At 40.0% G+C, this 21242-nt stretch overlaps 1 protein-coding gene across 11 annotated transcripts in view; it reads right to left on the bottom strand.

The window, feature by feature from the left end:
• Window positions 1-16063: 16063 nt before the first annotated feature.
• HYCC1 (hyccin PI4KA lipid kinase complex subunit 1) overlaps window positions 16064-21242 on the bottom strand; it is a 64140-nt gene continuing 58961 nt past the window's right edge. For 9 of the 11 annotated variants that reach the window (XM_064675086.1, XM_064675077.1, XM_064675097.1 and 6 more), the window contains one exon: window positions 16064-20481. In XM_064675086.1, the coding sequence (XP_064531156.1) occupies window positions 19925-20481 (557 nt within the window). In that variant the 3' untranslated portion in view covers window positions 16064-19924. The remainder of the gene's footprint in view (window positions 20482-21242) is intronic. The other 2 variants (XM_064675154.1, XM_064675164.1) reach the window with 2 other exon arrangements.

Below are 21242 nucleotides of genomic sequence, written 5' to 3'. Positions count from 1 at the left end.
ATGGCTCCAAGCCAGAAATATATCCATTTGCACAAATGCTTCTTAACCTTGCTCACAGGTTTTTTAATTTTTTTTTTTTCTTTCTGCTTCTCTGTTTGCCGGATGCTTTTCTAGTAAATTCAGTACTTGCCATGTTTGCTGTTTAATGGACTGGTGGTTACAATGCATTTTCTAAACTACTGTTTGTTTCAGTTTAAGTGCACTGAATAAAATTATTTCTCTGTTCTCATTTTATGGGCATCTTGCTGTAACATAGTCCAGGCTGGATGGAGCTCTGAGCAACCTGGTCTAGTGAAAAGTGTCCCTCCTCATGGAATGAGATCATCTTTAAGATCTCTTCCAACCCAGGCCATTCTATGACTCTGTGTACACGTGTCTAGACACGCATTATATGTATATAAGCACATACAGTATGGAACTGTAGGTTTATCAGAATTAATTGAAAATGAGCCAGCTGGGCTATCAATACCAACACCATTACTGAGGATACATGTATAGACACATAGAGCAAACCTCAGCTGCATCTGGGAAGTTCTCAGTGTTTCAGCTACCTAGAACCACCTAGGCAAATATTTAACATTAGAAAATTAGAAGCATTTTGATTGGAGTGATTAGGTTGATACATAGCAGTTCTATTGCAGAAGTAGGAACAGATAGTCTGGAATTTTCTGACTTCAGTTTTCACAACAAATTAAATATGTTTTTCATGCACTTCCTGTACAATTGTGATGAATGCTACACCAGAGTCCAGTCCAAGCTCTGAAAAAGCCAGAAAGTGTGTGGTGACAAAAATAGTCACATACCATGGTTCCATGGTTGCCTTCTTGATTGAGAACAAGGATTCTGCATTAAGATTGTACATAGGGCAGTGGGTGGCATCTCTTACTATGTTCTTCTATGGGATCTTAACCACATTTAACTTCCATTTTCAATTAGATCTCAACACTAGGAAATAAAAACGCAAATTGTAGCTTGTGCAAAATTTGGTTTATCTCCGACTTTGATAAATCCAGCCTTGCAGCTTCCAGTCCCTAGAGTGTCCAAATACCTGTCCCTAGAAGACATTGCTCTGCATTAGAACTCATAAACTGTTAGATCAGTGAAGTTCTGTTTTCTTTCAGGTATTGTATCATGAATCTGCACTTTTTCTCTGCCCTTAAGGCAGCTGGAGTTTTCAGGCTATCCCATTTGACTGCATCTGTGTCACAAGGCACTGACATCAGAAACACATCTTAGCCCCGGTATCTCAAATGAATCCGGTTACAGAAAGAAGAACAAGATTACTAAAAGAATGGGTTTTAAGATTTTACTTCCAAAGAATAATGAGAAGCAAAAAAAAGGCTAAAAGCCAGGAACATGCAAACTCCTGCTGGTCAGTTTTCAGTTGATCAACTTTGGCTTTTAATAACTAGCTGCAAAGACTAATTATTGACTTCACTGTGCTACCCTACATTTCAAAGTGTCTATTGCTGTCACTGCTAAATGCAGGCTCACCCTTCTTGACTTCACACCCAGCACCGGTCAGGACTAGCAAACCTCAGCTTCAAGATTTAGGGTAAAGTACTGTCTCCTGTCAGCAGTACCTATCACATTGCTGGGCACAAGTGAAAAGATACTAAACCAGCAATGGTTTGGTTTTCTCCTACTAACCATAAATTTAGAGCATTAACTTCATGACATCAGTGAGAGTGCTGTGTTCAAATCCTCCAGCACATGTCATGGGAAATACAGACTATCAGTTTTCCATTTACTATTTTGGCAGGCATAATTTTGTTATTTTCAAGCTGTTTATATTGGCCACCTCAGTGTTTTAGTTAATTTCACACATATTTCAGCATTTCAAGAAATCTGTGCTTCAGCAGACATGGGGGATGTTGTGTGTGTTTCCCCCCCACAAATTTTAGAGTTTCTTTCACTGAGCATGGTATATATTAAGATTTACAAGCTTAATTTACATTTCAACAGAGCATTCACCTGTGTCCTGTCAAAGACTCCACGGGGCAGTAAATTATATATTTTAGAGAGATTATGAATTCTAATAAAAGGGCATCAGGAATGTCCAAAGGAGGTGTAGAGATGTGTAACAGCACAGTGAAGGCTGGTATGAATGAAGTGTAGATAGAAGTTCGTGAAAGCATCATCAGGAACAGCAGAACAGGGAGTTAAAAGGAGGGACTCTTGTTAACACAGAAAACCATTCCCAGCAGAAAAATAAGGAATTGTTCTGTTTATGTCAAGGCCAAAGACCTGCACTTTGAAAACAGATGACCTGTCAGCAAAAGACCTATCCTGACCCCAGGGGGATGGTAACAAGGCTGCAGCACCAGATATGCCTTACCTTTCCTGTTAGCCTGTCCAGAAAACGTGTGTTGAAAACAAGATAAAACAGGCAATGGGCAGCAACCTGGCCTATCATTTATGGAGAACAAAGTAAACAGGATTCTGAGGTGAAAGATGACCATATACCACCTGATGCCTCCTAAAGGGGAATGAAAGATCTGTCCAGAAACCAGTTTGGTGTCCCCTAGTCAAGGGCTTGTAGTGAGGGCTTGGCAGTGGGCATCCCTGTTCCTTTGTGTCAAACTCAAGTGATCCTGGCCAGGCCACTGGGACTCTATGTTTTGGTGCTCCTGAATATACAAGTGTCAGATAATTAAATTTATAGGAGAATGAGTGTGAGTGCATAAAACCAACTTGCTTAAAGATTTTGTAAATAAATACCTTCTCCCCTTTCATAAGATCTCACACTGATGAACAGTCATTCATGTTGAGAATCATATCCTAACTCCCCCACAGACAGAGGGACAGAGATGCTCATGACTTGCTCTAACTCTTGCATTCCTTCCTAGATGTGGCATAATAATGAACTGTATGTCACTTTATCTACAAGTATATAGATGATCATTTCCTCCCATTGTTTTTCCAAATGCTTGGTTTGCTCAACCCAGAGGGACTTTGTACAGCATTTCATGACATAGAATTGAAGCTTCTCTGAGGAAATCCATGCACTAACAGAGTAAAATAATCATAGAATGATAGTTGAGTAATTGTTGATAAAGAACAAATTACTCCATAGAAAGCCACATGAAAAATAAAGGGTTGGAGAGAAAGTGAAGGGGGGAGGGTGAAAAAGTCTACTTTAAGTTCTGAAACAATAAAAATGAGGAAATAACAAGTTGGCCTGATACAAGGATGATATGGACTTGGCCAACATCACAGTATGACTCAAAGTTGGTAGAATGCTTGAATAATGCCTTCCAACACCCCACACTACTCTGGATCCATAGTGCCAGAGAAGGAGACTCTTAGAAGGGCTCAGTTACAATGAGGCTGAGCTGTAGCATGCAGAAATGGAGATTTGGTTCATGATAGTGTTCACATATAGTGTTTACATATCCTGTCTGTAAATGACAGGATTAGGGCAACAGACTGCACTGCCTTTTGCACTTTCCAGTAAAAATCTGGTGGAGAAATAAATATCGTTGTCCTTGCCTTTTACCATAGTAGTATTAAAAGAACCTACAATATGTGCATCCATTTAGCTGGTCAGCCAGATGTCAGTGAGGCTCAAAGTCCTCATGTTAACTACCACAAAAGCCTTTTCTCAGACAACTAGTCAGATGTTACCTGGGAGCTGGCTGTATTTGATCTTAGATCAGAAAAAGAGCTTAGATATTTGTTCTGGCACAATTATATGTTTATTCTTTCAAATTTAGTTTGGACTTTTGCAGAAAGTAGGAAGTCTACTGGTAACTCACCAGCCAGTTGGCTTCTGCTGTCCCCAGAGGTGACCATGAGCTGGTCTGTCTAAATGTATTGAGAATGTTACACTTGCTAATTTGCTTTGGTGTTGTGCTCACCTCTGTGTAACAGACTCCCTCAACAACTGAAGGAAAGGAGGGCAGATGCTATAAGGGATTGTTGCTACTTAGAGATCAATGCCTTGCAATGCTAATCAGAGGCCTGGTAAGTGTGAAAGCTTTGAGAAACTAAGTTTGTGTTCAAACACTCAAATGTTTTATTATTGGCATTCACAAACTGGATTTTCTACCCAAGTAAGATGTCTCAAATCCAGCACAATCTCATAATTGTCTTCTCTGCAGTGCCTCTAGATTTACAGATCTCAAGAGCAGAAATTTGCTCAGTATTTTCTTCTCTTACAGTTGATGTTAGAAGGCTTGCCAAGCTTCTGCCTTCATATCTGTTTGGCACTCAAATCAAAAAAAGGAGCATTGGGGAGGGGGAAAGCCTGGTTTGCTAAGAACTGTATCTGCCAGACAACAAACTACATATTTGGGGGGGAAAAAGTGATGTGCAAAAGTGTGTTTAAACCCAATTTTCTCCTTCACACAGCTGGACCATTTGTCACCTGGGTAGGTGACCTGAGGGGTACTCTCAGTCATGTTGGCTACCAAGAGCTGATAGAGGCAGAAGACCTGACTGCAAGATGTCCAGCCTAGCCTGTAGTGATAACAAATGCTGGTCCACTGGAGGTGCTCAGGACTTCTATGCTATGTCTGATCCCTCACAGCTTATCACATCAACTTTTGACTTGCCAGTCACAATGAATAATGAATGATCCACAATGAATAATCCACTTTCTAGATAATCTTCAAGGATAAAGAGTCTTAATTCAGGCATTACTAAATTACAGAACTCTAAAATTGCACTACTGAAGTTTAATTAAGCTGTGAAAGCAACCAAGCACCAGGTACTGACAGTAGTACAGACATGCCACAGGAACCCAGCCTCAGTTCTGCACAAGGCTGCAGCATCCACAGTAGGCAGCAAGGCAATAACCAGAAGCTCAAAGGAAAAGGTGCATGAGCTACAAATTTAGCAAGCTCTCATCCAGCTGCAAAACAGCTCTGTTTTGAAGACATCACAAAAGCATTTTTCTTAAAAAATAAAGAAGCTTATTGGACAAACCCTATCATTGTCCCAAAAAGACCCATGAACCTGCCTGCATAAGACCATGGCCCAGGCATCACTTGCAAATGAAGTTCAGACTATCAAATCTCCAAGAATATGAGGCACATGCTGACTAAAAGGCTTGGAATGTTACTCCAGCTACAGAGGGAAGGGGTGGTCTATCATCTGCTGGTAGGTACATGTTAAATACAGTTTTGGTTAACTGCTTGCAAGAGATAAATCTGAGGGAAGCTACCAAAAGACGGGCATGTCTAAGAATTGTCTTGTGAAATTTCCGTGACAGTGACACAAAAACAGTCATGGGCAGATCTTTGACCATGAATGCCAGAATCCAGCTACATGGACAGTCATCTTTGGGAGCTGACAGAGGCGGGGACACCTTCCACCAGACCAGGTTACTCCAAGTCCCATCCAACCTGACAGATTATTTCCTTTTATATATTTTATATGGAACACATAGATGAACAGTGGAGAAGACACATACCAGTGTTTCTGACGCACTTTCCTCATAAAAGTCCCATTTAGGAACAGAGCATTTTAAAATGCTAGCATTTCTGTGCAAAAGAAGTTCATGCTCCCTTCCAGCCCTGTATAGATGGTGGGTGTTTCTTAGATTGCGAGGTCTGCAATTATGGAATAAATGCCTTGACACTGTAACTATAAAATACCTTTAATTAGTGGGATCAGCTCCCTTCCTCTAGAAGAGGGTATGCACTACTGTCAGAAAGTCTGGTTTGTTCTCACTCACCTCAGGGCAGCTGAGTTTCAGTTAACACAGAGGAAAAGTGAAAAGTCTGATAAACACTGATAGGAGACCATATTATCTGAAAATGTGCAGTCTATCATGCAACAAGAACAAGCTGTGACAATGTGGTGTCTGTGTAGGCTCTCAGTGGTATTGGTGCCTTCGTGTCTTTTTTACCTGTTCACCTGGGATGTTCCATTTCCCTCCTTCACAGGAATCATAAATGGTAGTTGTTCCTTATGCAGAAGGATTCCTTATGTCTTTGTTCTCTGTCACTACAACTTCCTAGTAAGCCTACAAACAGCTCGATAGAGGCAGCCACCACTAACCCAAGAACAGCTCTCAGGAAGAGCTTGTACCCATGGAAGCCTGTGAAAGATACGTATGTTGCAAAATACCATCTGAGTAAAAGGGAAAAAGGGGAATGGTGTTTTTGTTTCTGCCTGACAAAGCAGATCCATACCATAACTAGACAGAAAAATGCAGGAAGTGGGATGTATGAACACTTACATTTTCAACTCAAATGCCAACATTTCTGGGCATGCTGCCCCAAACAGTCTGGTGAGTAGATATCAGCTCTTGGATAGATTTCTGTACTTTCAGAAGTAAAAGTGCCTCTCAGAAATGCCATTCATCTTGGCCTACTGGAACAGGGAGCCCCAGAATGATACTCTCCTGTTTTTCTGCTCATGCCTTCCTATGAGGGCAAGGTGAGGGGGAGCAACCCAAGGCTCAGTCAAATTAGAGAAGGCTCTTATGCCATAGAAGCAGACATGGCTGATATACCATTTGAGCAGCCACCATATGACTGAAAGATGAGCTCCAGAGATGCTCCAAAACCAGAGCCACAGCACCAAATACGTAGCACCAAGCAGAGCAAGCCACTACAGAAATCTCAGAGCTTGTGTGTTGAAAGCTCTGGTTCTGTGAGATTTCTCAATGCTGGCCTGGAAAAACAAATTTGAAAGCCACTGACTTTAAAGTAATAATCTGCATGCAACCAATGCTTATTCATGAAGCCATGTACCTAAAAAAGGAAGGTTCATGTAGGGTCAATAAAAACAGAGTCTATGAAGGAGGACATTGTGGTCTCATGAGCATCATGACCACCACTCTTACTGAATTCAGAAGTCAAGGTGTTTGCTGATAGAAAACAGAATATCCACCTTCATTCCAGGTAAGTGGAAATATTCTGAAAGGACGCTGAAGCCTCCCATGAAGTGCTGTGAACAGTTTCAGAAGAGAGCAATACTATATCTGATCTATTCAAATCAGATCATGCTGTGCTCTCCTTTTGGAGCAAATCTTTCTGGTTGCAGCTGTCATGAGTGACATTAAGGGCTCTGGTCTAAATGGGCAAAGCATTATCTACCCTTTAACCTTCCTTTAATTTTTTATCCATGCTTTGGAGTCCTCAGTGTAAGTTACTGCAAATGTTTAGGCAGATACAGAAGTCCCTGTTTTTCAGACACAGGTGGATAAATGAATAAGCAGAATGCCTTCTCTTATAGTTGAAGATAGCTGGATGCTTTCTCACCTTCAAACAACTAAATGTTGTAAAGACCCAAGTCCTGTTTTCAACATGTTTCTCACATTTTTACTAAGTTAATAGGGAATAAAAAAGATTAAACACATGCAATCTAATACACTGGACTAGCAATGGTTTTCCTGGCATCACAAAACTACATATGTTTTCATCCAACATTCAATATTGAGCTACCTGAAGCAGAAGGGAAGACACAATGGATCTGTGTTGGGAAGTGCCTCCCTTTCACTATTAGCCTCATTAGCTTCATTAAGCCACCTACTCCACCATGCTGTATTTGCCCTTCATACTACATATATACTGTTACATTCAGCTTGATCCTCACAGATGAAAAGTGCTTACACAGGGAAAAGTTAGAGGAATATCTGGCAATATATTCTAGCATATATTCCTTATTATCCTTTTTTAATTGCGGTAACTGTGCCATTATCTCCAGTTCCCAGTGACTGCTTTACTACACCAAACAGCCAGCCTCTGAGATCTAAGGCTTTGTCTTCATTCCCACACTCATTTGTGGTATCTGCACCTACACAGACCTGTCTTTGGGCCTGAAGGAGAGGGGAGGTAGAGGACTGATTTCTATGGGACACTAATTTCAAAACCACACTTGGTTTCTAAGCAGTATTATAAAGCAGGAACAACTACTTTTGGGAAAAGCAGTCCTTTAGACAATTCTGTATTTTAAAGGACAACCAAAGCTGCTATAGATTAAAAGTAGCCAATTTCCAGATACCTGGGAACATTAAATCAGTTCTACTTAGCTTCAAGAAGTCTACAGAAAAATTGCACTTGGCAACATCTCCTTTCTCAGTAACTCTGTGCCTGCTCCTAGGAGATACTTCTGCCACTTCATCTATTTTATTTTGATTTTAAGTCCAAAGAAGGACAATGAAGCTGGTGAGGGGTGCAGAACACAAGACTTATGAGGAGCAGTTGAGGGAGTTTGGGGTGTTTAGCCTGGAGAAAATGAAGCTGAGGGAGGACCTTGTAATTCTCTACAGCAAAGGTGGGGGTCAGTCTCTCAGGTAACAAGTGAAAGGACAAGAGTAAATGGCCTCAAGTCGTGTCTGGGAAGGTTTATATTAGATATTAGAAAACATTTCTTCCCTAAAATGGTTGTCAAACACTAAAACAAGCTGCCTAGGGAAGTGATGGAGTCACCATCCCAGGAGGTCTTTAAAAGATGTGTAGATGTGGCACTTGGGAACATGGTTTAATGGTGGGCTTGGCAGTGTTAGATTAATGACTGGATTTGATGATCTTAAAGATCCTTTCCAACCTCAACGATTCTATGATCTTTTACGTCTATTTACAATACATAGCAATAATTTAAAAAATCACAGACTGATACAACACACTAAATGTATGTTAGATTCTGGTAGGATATATGGCCTAATTTTAGTTCCCACACTTTGAGTGAAGATTAGTTTTATGCAACACTAAAACCAGTCTCCCCTCTGTAAGGCATTTAGCACAGGGGTAGAGCAGCTTTCAGCTCCACCAGTGTAGTGATCAATAACATGGCACAGTACTGTCATGCCAGAGCAAGTGACATATGGCCGTGTAGCTGCACATTATAATTAACCACTGATTAACAACAGAAAGAGGATAGACTGTTACATTCAATTAACTTGCCTTCCTTTCAGCTGACAAGCAGCTGAGTGTTGAACACTTAATATACTTTTTGCAAATTTCCTTCTCTGCAAGTATTATAATTGCTGTAATTAGCACAGATCAACTATGACAGCAAAACTCTCATTTCATCTATACAATGCAGTAGCTTATAAAAAGTTAGGTTTTATCTGTTTTATTAATTAGCTAACCAGTATTTCTCCTTTATCACATGTTCTCATGCAGTTCCATGTAGTTTTTTCAGATAATTCAGTCAGCATCTATATAACTCTACAGGAAAAGAAAATTTTCCCAAGAAATATGAATTGGGATAAGTGCAGTTGACAACAGACATGTGCACATCTACTAAGAGGTACTGTGGTGTCTGAAAAGTGATGCAGGTGTTTCACATTCGTTGTTGAATGAGAGTTGGTATATTCTCTTATGCTGTTTCCTTTCCCATGGACTGTATTTTAGTCCATGGAAAAAAGGCTGCCAAGGCACTTTGAACCTCCTTTTTGACTTTCCTCTGTTTTCCATATGATGGCCTGCTGTCATAGGTGCTTGGTGTTTCATTTGACTTGACATTTTGATTTGCCTGTGCAGAGATTAGAAGAGGTGACTGGCAAGGTTAGAGAGGAGTTTATGCTAGCTAGTAACTTGCCCACTGAGCAGATATTGAGAGATTTGAGCAAATGTGGTCAAGTCAGATCACACTTCTGACAGAAGGACCCATAGAGTGACTTCAGGACTGGAGCCCTGCTGTGCTTCATGTCATCCATCCAAGCAATGAAAGCTGCACAGAAAAAGGTTAATTCAAGTACTTTGTATAGCACAGTCAAATAAGCCACTGGAAGACTTCCATTACATTTCCTCAAGGAAATGTTATCTGCTGTGATAACTGAAAGGAGATCAGACACTGACCTTGTGAGTCACCGGATTGTTCTTCTTGGCATAAGGAGTCTATTCAGACAATGTACTGTGGCACGTAAAGGAACTTGTGGGGGTCACCGCGGTGCCTGCGGGGGAATGATGCACAGCTCAGGCTGTGCACTGCCCAGGATGCCTGACCTTCCACTGTCGTTTCAGAGAAGAAGTGGTGACACTGACCATAGGAACACCACTTTTAGCCTTCGTCCTTGTACTGACTGGCCATGGGGTGGCAATGTCAATCTTCTGGAAAATACTTTCTTACACTTGCTTGCCTCAGCCCCCACTCCTGTTCCTCCCCCTGTGTGCTTTTTCCCTAGTTCTGTTTTTATAGGTAAGGAATCTGTACTCATATTTTAATTTCCTTTGAAAAAGTTGAATTCAGCTTTTTATTCTAGCAATAGTTCACCACAAAGACCTTCTGACCCCTGTAGCTGGTATGTTCTCTTCTGCTCCCTCTCCTTTCGGTTCCTTACAGGTGCTCAAGTACATTCTTTAAGGGAATTCTACATGCAACACCACACAGGATTCCTCCCCTTCTTAAGGTGGCAAATGCCAGAGACTCTGTCCTTCAGCTAAAGTTTCTTTGAGCATTTGGTTTTTTGCTTTCCAAAAGCATTTCTTGACACCAAAGCATGACAAGAAAAACATCAATGCTTAAATCTATGTAGGAGAGTGCAGACACCAGTGCTGCCCACAAACGTTCTTCTAGTCCTGTGTAGGGTTATTTCAGCATTAAATTTCCTCTTTTTGTTACTGTGGTAGTTCCAGCACTCAGGTTCCTCTCTAAGAAGGAGGCAGAGGCAGGGAAGGGGCAGAATGCCATAGCAGGAGCTCTACTTGATAGGACGATGCCTGCCCTTGCAGTCAGGTGGGAGCCACGTGAGGTTTCTTCCAAAAGCTCTCCCTTCTCTGGTAATCTTTCAGCTTTCTGTGTGTCTCATTTTGCACAGTTTCTTCATTCATTCAAAACTGCCCACAGGGATAGGCAGAGAGGAAGCACACTAGATGTTCTGAACTGCCCTTAAAGCCTCTGGTTTCACCTCCCATTCACCTCTTTTCCCACAGCTCAGTACAAAGTATGCTTTATACAACACATTTCTCCTTTCAAGCATAAAACAAAACTATCCCTCAGCACTTGTGCTGTACACTGCCTACTCTTATTAGAGTAGGAAGGAGTAATTACAGGGATTATGACCATGGTACCGAATGTCAAGGCATATTAGAACTGTTCAATATCTCAAGAACAAACCAAGATTCTTCCAAGGGGCTGCTTTTCTGCCTGAAATTAAATTATGACATCAAGTACCTTATAAGTAGATCTACCTACTAACTAATTTTCTTTGTGGATTTAAGGAGTTACTCATCTCACATTACCAGAATGTGTCAAAACTCCTTGTGCTCCCAAACATCACGGGTTTTTATTCAATACTGCTCCTAAGGTGCAAAACCACGCTGCCATTCATCGAGAATAGGGCACACATATTGTGCTGCAGTATATATCACATATGCCAGGCTTTACAATAAAGACAGGTCATACACTGTGGATCTTGGAGAAATACATTACTTGGTAATTTCTTCAAGTTATTTGTCCATGAGTATGTTTTATTTTGGGTCGTGATGTCAAAGCAGGGAATTAATCCACCTAGAAGCTGGATTGCACTGGCCTCTGTCCTCACTCCTATGGCCACACACAGAACTGGCTGCCACACGAACACCTCAGCACTGGGCTGGCAGCATTTTAACACACCTGATGGTGTCAGGAAGCTTGTCTTGGGCAAAGACTAAAGAAGTGATGAAAACCTCTCCTCAGTCCTTCACTGAGCCTTGAACACCTGAAACACATTCAGGTTCATGCTGCATTCAAGGGCAATGTTTTTGTAGCATGCCTTCCTACGCTGATAGCAGGAAAAAGCAAGTTCTCACAGATAACCAAAGAAGCTTAAAAGTTATGAATTTGACACAGTACGGAGGCAGTCAAGGAGCTCTTTCCCAACTCAAATGGTTAAGAACCAAGATTTGTCAGAGGACTCAGCTAGAGCTGAACAGGTATCATCCAGTTGTACGGAAGCTTTATCAGCCTTGCTGCTATTCCTCTGTAAAATTCAAAAGCTGGTAAAGTTATTACATACTTTTAAGTGGGATCATGAAGCAAGAATAGCAGACACAGGAATGCTATAGAAATTCGTGCTCCAGTTCTTTCCTTCTTCCCTGCTTTAGACATTTAAAAATGCAACTACTTCATGATTAGTCAAATAATCTGAACAGATGCAGTTGGAATCTTAAATCCCAGCACCTGTCCACATCATTATAAGCTGATTTTTACAGCCTGGCCAGAGAACTACTAAACCAGATCTATTCTCCCTAGACATCTGCCTGCTTGTAAGGCCTTTAGCAAAGAAGACAGCTGCTGACATTCAGAGCTCTGCTGAAGCCACTGCTGCTATGCTAAAGCTTCTTTTGGCTTAATGCAGCAAGAAGGGGAATGTATGGATTCAATTCAGTCGGAATCAGTAAGAAGGCAGCAACACTAAGCCAGTTGTTCAGGATACGGGGAAGTAAGAGACAGGATGAACACTCTGCGAGTGTGCAAAAGGATCTCCCTAGCTCAGAAGGCCCTGAATCGGTATGACAGTGCCTGTATCTTTCTTCAGTCGATACAGGGAGAGCTGAAATTAATAGTTTCACTAAATAACAGTTGGATTGGTTTTCTCTAATGGCTAAAATGAAGAATATAAATCCCAATGAACTAAACAGTAAATAATTTCCTAGGAAATATTAATGTTGTTACCTTGTGAAAGTATTTCCCCTTTGTGATTTATTATAGCAGATTTCTTAAACACCAACATTTCAGGGGCAGGACAGTCTGCTGAAAGATGACATTTGGTATGCCAGTTGGCTACAAAATGTTATCGTATTTAATACTATCCCAATTCACTCCCAATTTTTAGCAAAGTCTGAACTGCAGGCTATTAACAATAATGAAAACAGTGCATTTTAAAAAGTAAAAAAGCAAATGAGAAAATATGAGTATTATGACTTCTTAAAAAAAAAAATCTTTAAGAAGTGCAAGAACCTTTATAATTTATATTCAAATCAATTTACTCTTGGCAGATAATACCACAAGGAAAATACACCAGTGCCAACACAACTTTTCAGTGCCTAGCTACATCTACTTTAGATGGTACCTTAGGCCATCAACATCAGTGCTGGTCCAAACCTTTGCCAGCTCCAGCAGTCTTACTGAGAGTTCTACAATCTCCATACCCAGCTAGCTGGAGAACATATATGTGTAAAAATGTATATATACACACATACATAACAGATATGTTTTTATGTGTATGTTTTAAATGAGTCACCGCTCTGTTCCTACTTTGATAGGCATCAAATATGATATTCAATGATTCAATGAAATCAAAGATGATTTATAAGAGCATATAGCAACAGGAGGAGGGGGAATGGCTGCAAACTGAAAGAGATCAGGTTTAGATTAGATATTAGGAAAAAGTTCTTAACTGTGAGCGTGGTGAGGCACCGGAACAGACTGCTCAGACGTGTGGATGCCCCATCCCTGAAAGTGTTCAAGGCCAGGTTGGACAGGACTCTGAACCTTGTGTAGCGGGTGGAATCTGGGCCCATGGCAGGGGGCTTGGAACTAGATCATCTTTAAGATTCTTTCCAAACCAAACCATTCTGTGATTCTATGATATTCATGCATGAAGAGAGTATCTTTTCAGAAAAAGCACTGGATGGTCATTGTTCTGGTTCACTATTTGTCCTGCATAAACACTGGAAAATCATATTCACACCATGGACTTCTTATGTCAATAGCTGACACATCTTCATTAACTTTGTTGTGTTGTGGAGGGAAAACCGGGTATTTCTTCTCGCCTCCTCTGAAATGTGCCCTCTCACAGTAATAAAACCTACCATCACGCTCCAGACCAAGAAGCTATGCAGAGGACTGCCAGTATTAGTCAGCACTAGTGATGAGAACAACAACTAGGCAGCTTGTCAGGAGTGCGGTGTGACTCAGACTGACTTCCACAAGTCTTTCCGCACCATTAAATTTCTGAATTGTCCCAGCACATGTAGAGTAACAGATGATTAAACACAACCTTATTTTAGGAATCAAGTTAATGAAGCAAGCACAGTACGATGTGAAGGCTTGTTGCACAAAGGTTTCTAGAGTCACGGTGACATTCTTCCCACTATCCTGAATTAGCAGATGTATTTATTATCTGGCAGCTGTGAGTTGGGGGAAAACTCCCACACTGAAGTCATCTTTAATACAGAGCTAGATTAACATAAAACATGAAAAATAATTATTATAAGCTCAATGCAGGCAACCAGCTGTGAAGTCTGTAGGAACAAATGTAATTTTTATAACTGGTTACTAATTGCCTGTAATACCTTCACACATCCCTCTCCCTATCAATTGTCCAGCAGGCTCTCAGCTAATCTCAGCCTCCAAGTAAGGGCTGCACTTTGGAGAATCACATTTTAGGAAGAGAAGAGGTATTCGAATTCATGTTGTATTTCACTAATCAACAGTTATTCCAGCCTGAAATGATGCAAAAGCCCATTCTAAGCTCTGCCTTTCACTCACTGTAACTGAAATTGCAAATCCTACACATTCATAGGACAATCACAGCATCAAGTCTAATTTGTACCTTTTGCAAAGGAAAACTTTTACCCTCTTCAATGTTCAAAAGCAGATTTCCTTTCTCACCCATTTAGATGAAAGGAAATTGAGTTTTGCCTATTCAAAACAAAAGGCTAAAGACTGACATTTGAAAAAAGTGGAACTATGCACAGTGGGATCTCCAACTGCTGCCATCTACTAGAGCTTTTCCATTCATCCAGGTTTTCCTACAGCATTGCACCAGAGACTACATTTATAAGGGGAAAGAAAAAAAACCTCAAACAAAATGCAGGATCATGACCCTGGACCAACACAGCAGAACTCGCCTTGCACAGGAATCTGCTCTGTAGATGCCCATGGGAGATCACACTAGAAAGAAGAGCTAGAAGAGCTGGTGGATGTTCAAGAACCATCTCCTCCAGGTTCAAGAATGGTCTATGGCCACATACACAAAAACAAACAGAGCTGGCAGGAAGCATGAATGCACAAACAAGAAGTTATTGACTAAACATGAAAAAACAGCATCGAAGAGGTAGAAGCAAGAGCAGGGAACCTAGGGAGATGCACCATCCACACATGCACAGATGGGGTTAGGAAAGTCCCAGAGTGGAATCTGGCAAGGAGGTGAAGGGCAACAAAAAAAGCTTTAGCAGAAACACCATCAGCAACAGGAAGACTAGGGAAAAATAAGGTTCCACAGCTGAGTGGGGCAGAGGACCAGCTCAGAGGAGATATGGAAAAGAACACCTTTGCTTCTGTTGTTACCACCAAGAGCAGCCCCCAGGAACCCTGGATCTCAGAAAACTGCCTCAAGTGTCAGGATCAAAGGGCTGTTACCAGTGCACAAAGCCCAGCTGGACACCTGGCCTTACTGGTGAACTCCAGGGGTCAATACCCAGGGCAGGATGATTTAACATCTTTGTTAATGAAGATGAATGATGGGACAGAGCTCACCCTAAGTGTGTTTGACCAGGAGGAGAGGCTGCTAGCCCAGACGGATGTGTTGCCATTCACAGGGACACCAATGGGCAGGAGGTGTGAGCCAACATGTGGATCACAGGAAGTTTAACAGAGACTGCCAAGTCCTGCTCCTGGGAAAAAAAACCCCAGCACACACAGGGGCCAGACAGAAGCAACCCTGGAGGTCTCCATGAAAAAGGGGAACATGAGCCAGCCACACCCATCCCTGCAGCAAAGACAGCCAACAGCCTCCAGATCACCATCAGGTCACAAACACAGTGATGACTGCAGCATAAAAAAATCTAGTTAAAAAGACACATTGCAGATAATGGCTGTGTATCAAACCACTGTTATATTAAGACCACCAAAACTATCAAGTTGCCCAAGTAGTGCTACATTATTGACAGGATCGTCATCTGCTTCTGGAGATTGACAACTCATTTGCTTGAATTCACCCTTCACCTGTCAGTGTTTCTCAGCCATAGTGTCGTACCTGAGAAGGCTGCATTTGCAGAGCCTACATTCTGTAAAATGGGTATTAAGCATATTTTAAGTAATGCAGTCAACCTTACTGTGACTTCTAGATGTGTGTAATGAAAAGTGTACAAATACATTGCTATGTAATGTATATTCATCCAAGCCTGTAAAGACACAAAATTTTCTGCTGTACAAAGTAGATACATAAGCATACAGCTTCAAAAAAACCAATTTATTTTACTGCCAAAATTATTAAACACTAAAAGACAACCTCATATTTTATACATTAGGAATGTAAGTTTTCAATGTAAGAGAATACTTCACTGCAAAAAAGGTGAAATGGTGTGTTACTAAAACAAAGAACAGTGTCACATAATGAGCTGAAGAATGAGACAAAGTGTGGCAGTAATTTAAATTCAGGTTCTCGTGTGAAGACAGACATCTATAGACTGAGGCAGATATTCCACAGACTTCAGTGAATATTAGGAAATGTACACATCTAGTCTTAGAAGTAGAATTATACAAATACAAAAAGCAATATATTACACACCTATATACAGCACTGTAAGCCACAAACACTGACAAAAGGTATTAGACAATTAAGTTAGGAATTTCTAGAATCCTCATAGGAAACCTCCTTACAGAGAAATGTGTCTAAAATAGCTATATATTTCGGTACCTTTCAAATTTGTTAGGTAATGAAGGCAATTCAAGACATTTCAATCAATTCAGAAAAGTCACTGCAGCTCTACAAGTGGTTAGAGGCCATACTTTGTGCACGAATGTTACAGATTCTCACAACAAAAATAATTCTCCTCAGTTCCAACAGAGTTTTGGAAGTGTTGCTGTTCAAAGCCTTGGAAACAGTGTTCTCCGATTTAAAACAGTAAGGTCAGTCATGAACGTCAGCATTGAAACAACTTCTCTTATTACCATCTGAGATGATTCACTCCCACATAACATTTTTCCTGCAGGATGTTGCAGCTGTGTATGCTCGGAAGGTATTCATCAGAACTACCCACTCCCAGGCAGACTATAATATGGGTAGTCTTAATAGGTTTTCCTTATGCTGTTAGAAGACATCTACTTTTTTAACATACATTTTCCATATAACAGTCTGAAGTGCTCAGATAATGCCCAAACCCCCAGAGTTTGACAATTTTAGAAATATCATGAAAAGAGAGATTTACTTAGAAATATCTGTTTCCTGCCCTACTTTCCCCCATCCCTCTCCCCAGTCCTGTCTTTTTTTATCTTTTCCATTTTTAAGAAAAGAAAGAAGCACAACTGAAAGTTTTGGTACTCATATCAGGAAATAAATTCTTCTGACTCGATCAGTATCAAGGTGTGATGTCAGCTCACAAAAACATGCTCACTGTGTAAACTGCTCTAGAGACCAATACATACATATTTACATGAAGCCACGTATGTATGGAAAGAGCAGCCCACAGTACCAAGAACCTTTCCTTTTATCATTTCCTAAAAAAAGTATGAAGTTTTATGTTATTTCAGTTGTACCAATTTGAGCCTATATCTTGGGTTCAAGCCAGATCAGCTGGATAAAATAAAAGAATAAACTACCTTTATTTTAACACCATTTGACTTGTAGCCAACAGTATTGTAAACATCATGTTACACACCTACATTGTATGGCATTTTAGATCCTTCAAAATCCTAATTATTTAGAGCTAAAGAGACTAAATCTTCCCAGTATAATAAATATCTTTTATACCAACACCCAGCTTGACAGATTGTTACCTTCACGGTAGACAATCATGAATTAAATGAAACAAACCAAACCCAGTAAAATTAGTTAAAAATTCAAGTCCCTTAACACTAACTCACAACTAATACCATCACAACAAATATTTGTCTATTGCAATTTTACTTATCTATTCTAGTTTACGTCTCAATTTAAATTACTGCAAAATTTTCCCAAAGTATTCTCAGGTCCTACACTGCAAAAGCAGATCAGGAGGCTGCTGTGAGATCTGCAGGTTATTTCTTTGTAACATTTATAACAAATTTCAGGGGAAGGAAGAGCTCTACATCCAGTGTGTGTAGTACTAGCCAATGCCTACTATCAGCTGCCCAACACCCTTCTGTTGCTCGTGGTTATGCCTGCTTCAGCAGCCACATGTACTAGCCAATCTGAAACAAACATGCTAATGTATAGTGAAGAAAAAAATTTAAAAAAGAGGCAAAATTTTCTGCTGTACAAAGCATTTACAAAAGTATACAACCTCAAAGAACCAGTTTCTTTCACTGGCCAAAGTATTAAAAAATTAACAGGGCAAATTTATAGTTTATACATTAGGAATTAAGTTTTCATGTACAATTAAGAAAACATTTCACTGTAAAAAGGTGAAATACTATGCTACTAGAATAGAACAGTGTCACACAACAAACTGAAGAATGAAAAGGTGTGGCATATTCCTTTAAGCTCAGGCTCTCAGGTGAACACAAACACCTACAGACTGATGGAGTTATTCTGCATACTTTGGTGAATCTTAAGGAAGGGACACATCTAGTCTGCAGTCTTAGTATCACAATTATATAACTTGTCTCTATCAACTATGTCTCATCTCTTTTCACTAATTAACCAGTTTATTAATTGCTATAACCCTGAATAACATTAGCTGCTTAAAGGTTATTTGTGCTTCAGTTTAAGTCATAAAGGAATATCTATATTTATTTCTAGGCAAATGGGAAAGTCTACCAGAATTTTAGTGATTGTTTTCTTACAAGGTTCTTGACAATAATAGATTAACAGCTGCAGAAATCTGGACAGTTGGGCGTGACTATGCCTTAGATCTTCATCCTATTTCTCCACTCATAATAATACACTGTTTATCAGCCAATCATTGCTACTGGAGTGGTTTTGTCAGCTACTGCTTCTTCAAATTTCTGCATAAGAAGTTTTAATGTTCTTTTTTAATTAAAATCCTGACATTATAGAAGTTGGTATCAAACAAACTCATTGAAGGTTAAGGGTTAGGTAACCTTACACAGGCTGCTGGTTTAGAATTTCAAACTAGAAAAATAATAGATACAAAAGACTAGGAATTACAGTGTTAGTTATATTTACATTATAATTTCCCTTTGTGCTTGCAAGTTACTGAAAGTACATATCCTTTGGTAGTATTCTCTTAGGCTCAAGTACAAAGTTCATGTTAAACACATTCACACTCCTGATTTGCTTGAGTCAGTGCGAAGGGCTCATATTTCCTACATAACATTGATTCACAAGCACATCTCTTCCCCACAAATAATAAAAATACTGATGACAGACTTTTCAATGAGTGGCTTTGCAACTGATATTTAAGAATCCTAAAGAAAGACAGAGTCTATCACATAATTAAGATTAAAGATTGACTACTATAGCAAGTGATAATAACTCCCATCCAGAAGCACTGTTGCTGTATGACATTTGGCCCAGTTTTGAAGACATATAGGAAAATCAAAATGCATCTATAAATTGGACTCATATAGGCATAAAGAAGTATGAACACTGCAACGTGTACTAACCACCATTACAAAACCAACCACGACATCAAATGCTGTAGTGATGCTTCTAGTTTTAACCTTACATGTAAGCACAGATTTCTCACGGCTAATGTAAGAGAATGTTTGTTCTTATGATGCTGTTCCAAAACTTCATGACAATATTTCAAGACTCCTCCCCCCCAAAAAAAAAGAAGTACTTGCAGTTTTGCCTATGCTAAGGGTAGTGAAAAAGCAAAATCTGGGAGAGAGGCTCTATTTGTTCCCACACTACACATCCGTAAGAAGCCACACACCTTCATCAGTGGCCAAACAACCAATTAATGCTTGTTCAATTGGGGAAGGTGCAAACTTCTCATGAAGCTGTAAAAAGAGTACACTTTCCAAGCTATCAGAAGTTGACTCAAAAATAATTACAACTGTTGTCTATTCACTATTACTGTCAAATGTGAGCCAAACAAGAATTTACAAGCTTGGGGTTTAAGGAAGTAACGTATAGCATATTAAGGAGTTTAATATACCAATATCAGGACAAATCCTCAATAATTTACTTTTCATAATGCCCAATTTAATATCAATCTGTTGACAAAGTTATGCTAATACTTGGAGGTCTCTGCTGATTAGGTGGTTTGCTTAAAATCGGAAGATCTGTTCTTTCTGTTCCATATATCAGTTTTTCCTCTTGAAGACTGCAAGCTGAAAACCTGTTTGCCTCTGTACCAGAGACACCACCATGATTATTTGGAACTGTGACACCACTGACCTGTTCAAAGGATTTACTAAACACAGTAGTGGTCGTTCTGGCCAGACTGTGACTGCCAGGCTTAGGCAGGGACTGGCTAGTTGTCAGTGTCAGTCTCTTCAGAGAGACAAGCTCTAGATTCTCACTCATGGCTCTCTGAGTTTGTTTTCGTGATAAGTGTTCTCTACAGGTTTCTCCTTCTTTTTCTTTTCCTCCAGCTTTGATTCCTCCAGACCTTCGCTGGCTCTTCCCTAGAAGGTTCTTGCTGCTCGTGTTGCTGCTGTTAGACAGGGCGGACTGACTTGCACTAGAAGTAGCCCTAGAGTAAAACCCTTCATCAGTTTCAGATACCTCTATTAGTTCTTCTTGAATTCCTAAATCAGAATTACCTGCATGGTAGAAACAGAAATAAAGAATTAGCAATTCACTTTCTCACATTTATTGATTTTACTTATTGCTCAATTTTGATATTTACAAGCGTGAAGCCAGAAAGCAATAGAGCAGAGAACAGAAGACAAAACACTTACCTATTCCATGACATTTTGGAATTAAGGTTCATTAGGATTAGAGTTACAGCAAATAATGCCACAAAAGCATGCCCCCAACCTCGTTTTCTTGTGATTTTAGGAAAAAAAAAAAAAAAGAAATGCGGACTTGTTAATTCATGCAGGAAGTTAGAAACTTAGAGATTAGAAGGTACCACACGGAACAAAAAAAAGTGTAAATCTTATTTTCAGCAAATGATCCATTACATGATTTGGCAAAGCTTGTTAATTACAGAGGTATGTGATCAATGCCCCAGGACACCCATTATGGTACCTGCAAGTTCAGCAACCCAAGAATGCTTTAGGACTGAAAGGTCACTTTCTGCATCACAGGTCTGGTAGTATGAGTTTGAAACTCAAGCACAGTGTTGAGATCTCCAGCACACCATGAAAGGTTGAATTTGGGAAGTCTAAGGTACACGGCAAATACTTTTGACATCCATTTCTATGGATTTTTCGTACCATTGATCACTGGATTTTGTAAACTCTGTATATATGTTTAATAAATTCAAAGGTAGGTTGAGTCTCAGTGTATTTTCTCCAGATTAAGTAAATCTACTTGTAAGTACATCATCACTGTCTGTGGCACAGACGAAGCTGTGTGC

Source organism: Pseudopipra pipra, chromosome 1 (genome assembly GCF_036250125.1).
Source record: "Pseudopipra pipra isolate bDixPip1 chromosome 1, bDixPip1.hap1, whole genome shotgun sequence".
In the NCBI taxonomy this organism is placed as follows: domain Eukaryota; kingdom Metazoa; phylum Chordata; class Aves; order Passeriformes; family Pipridae; genus Pseudopipra; species Pseudopipra pipra.
This window is presented reverse-complemented; position numbering and strand designations above follow the sequence as displayed.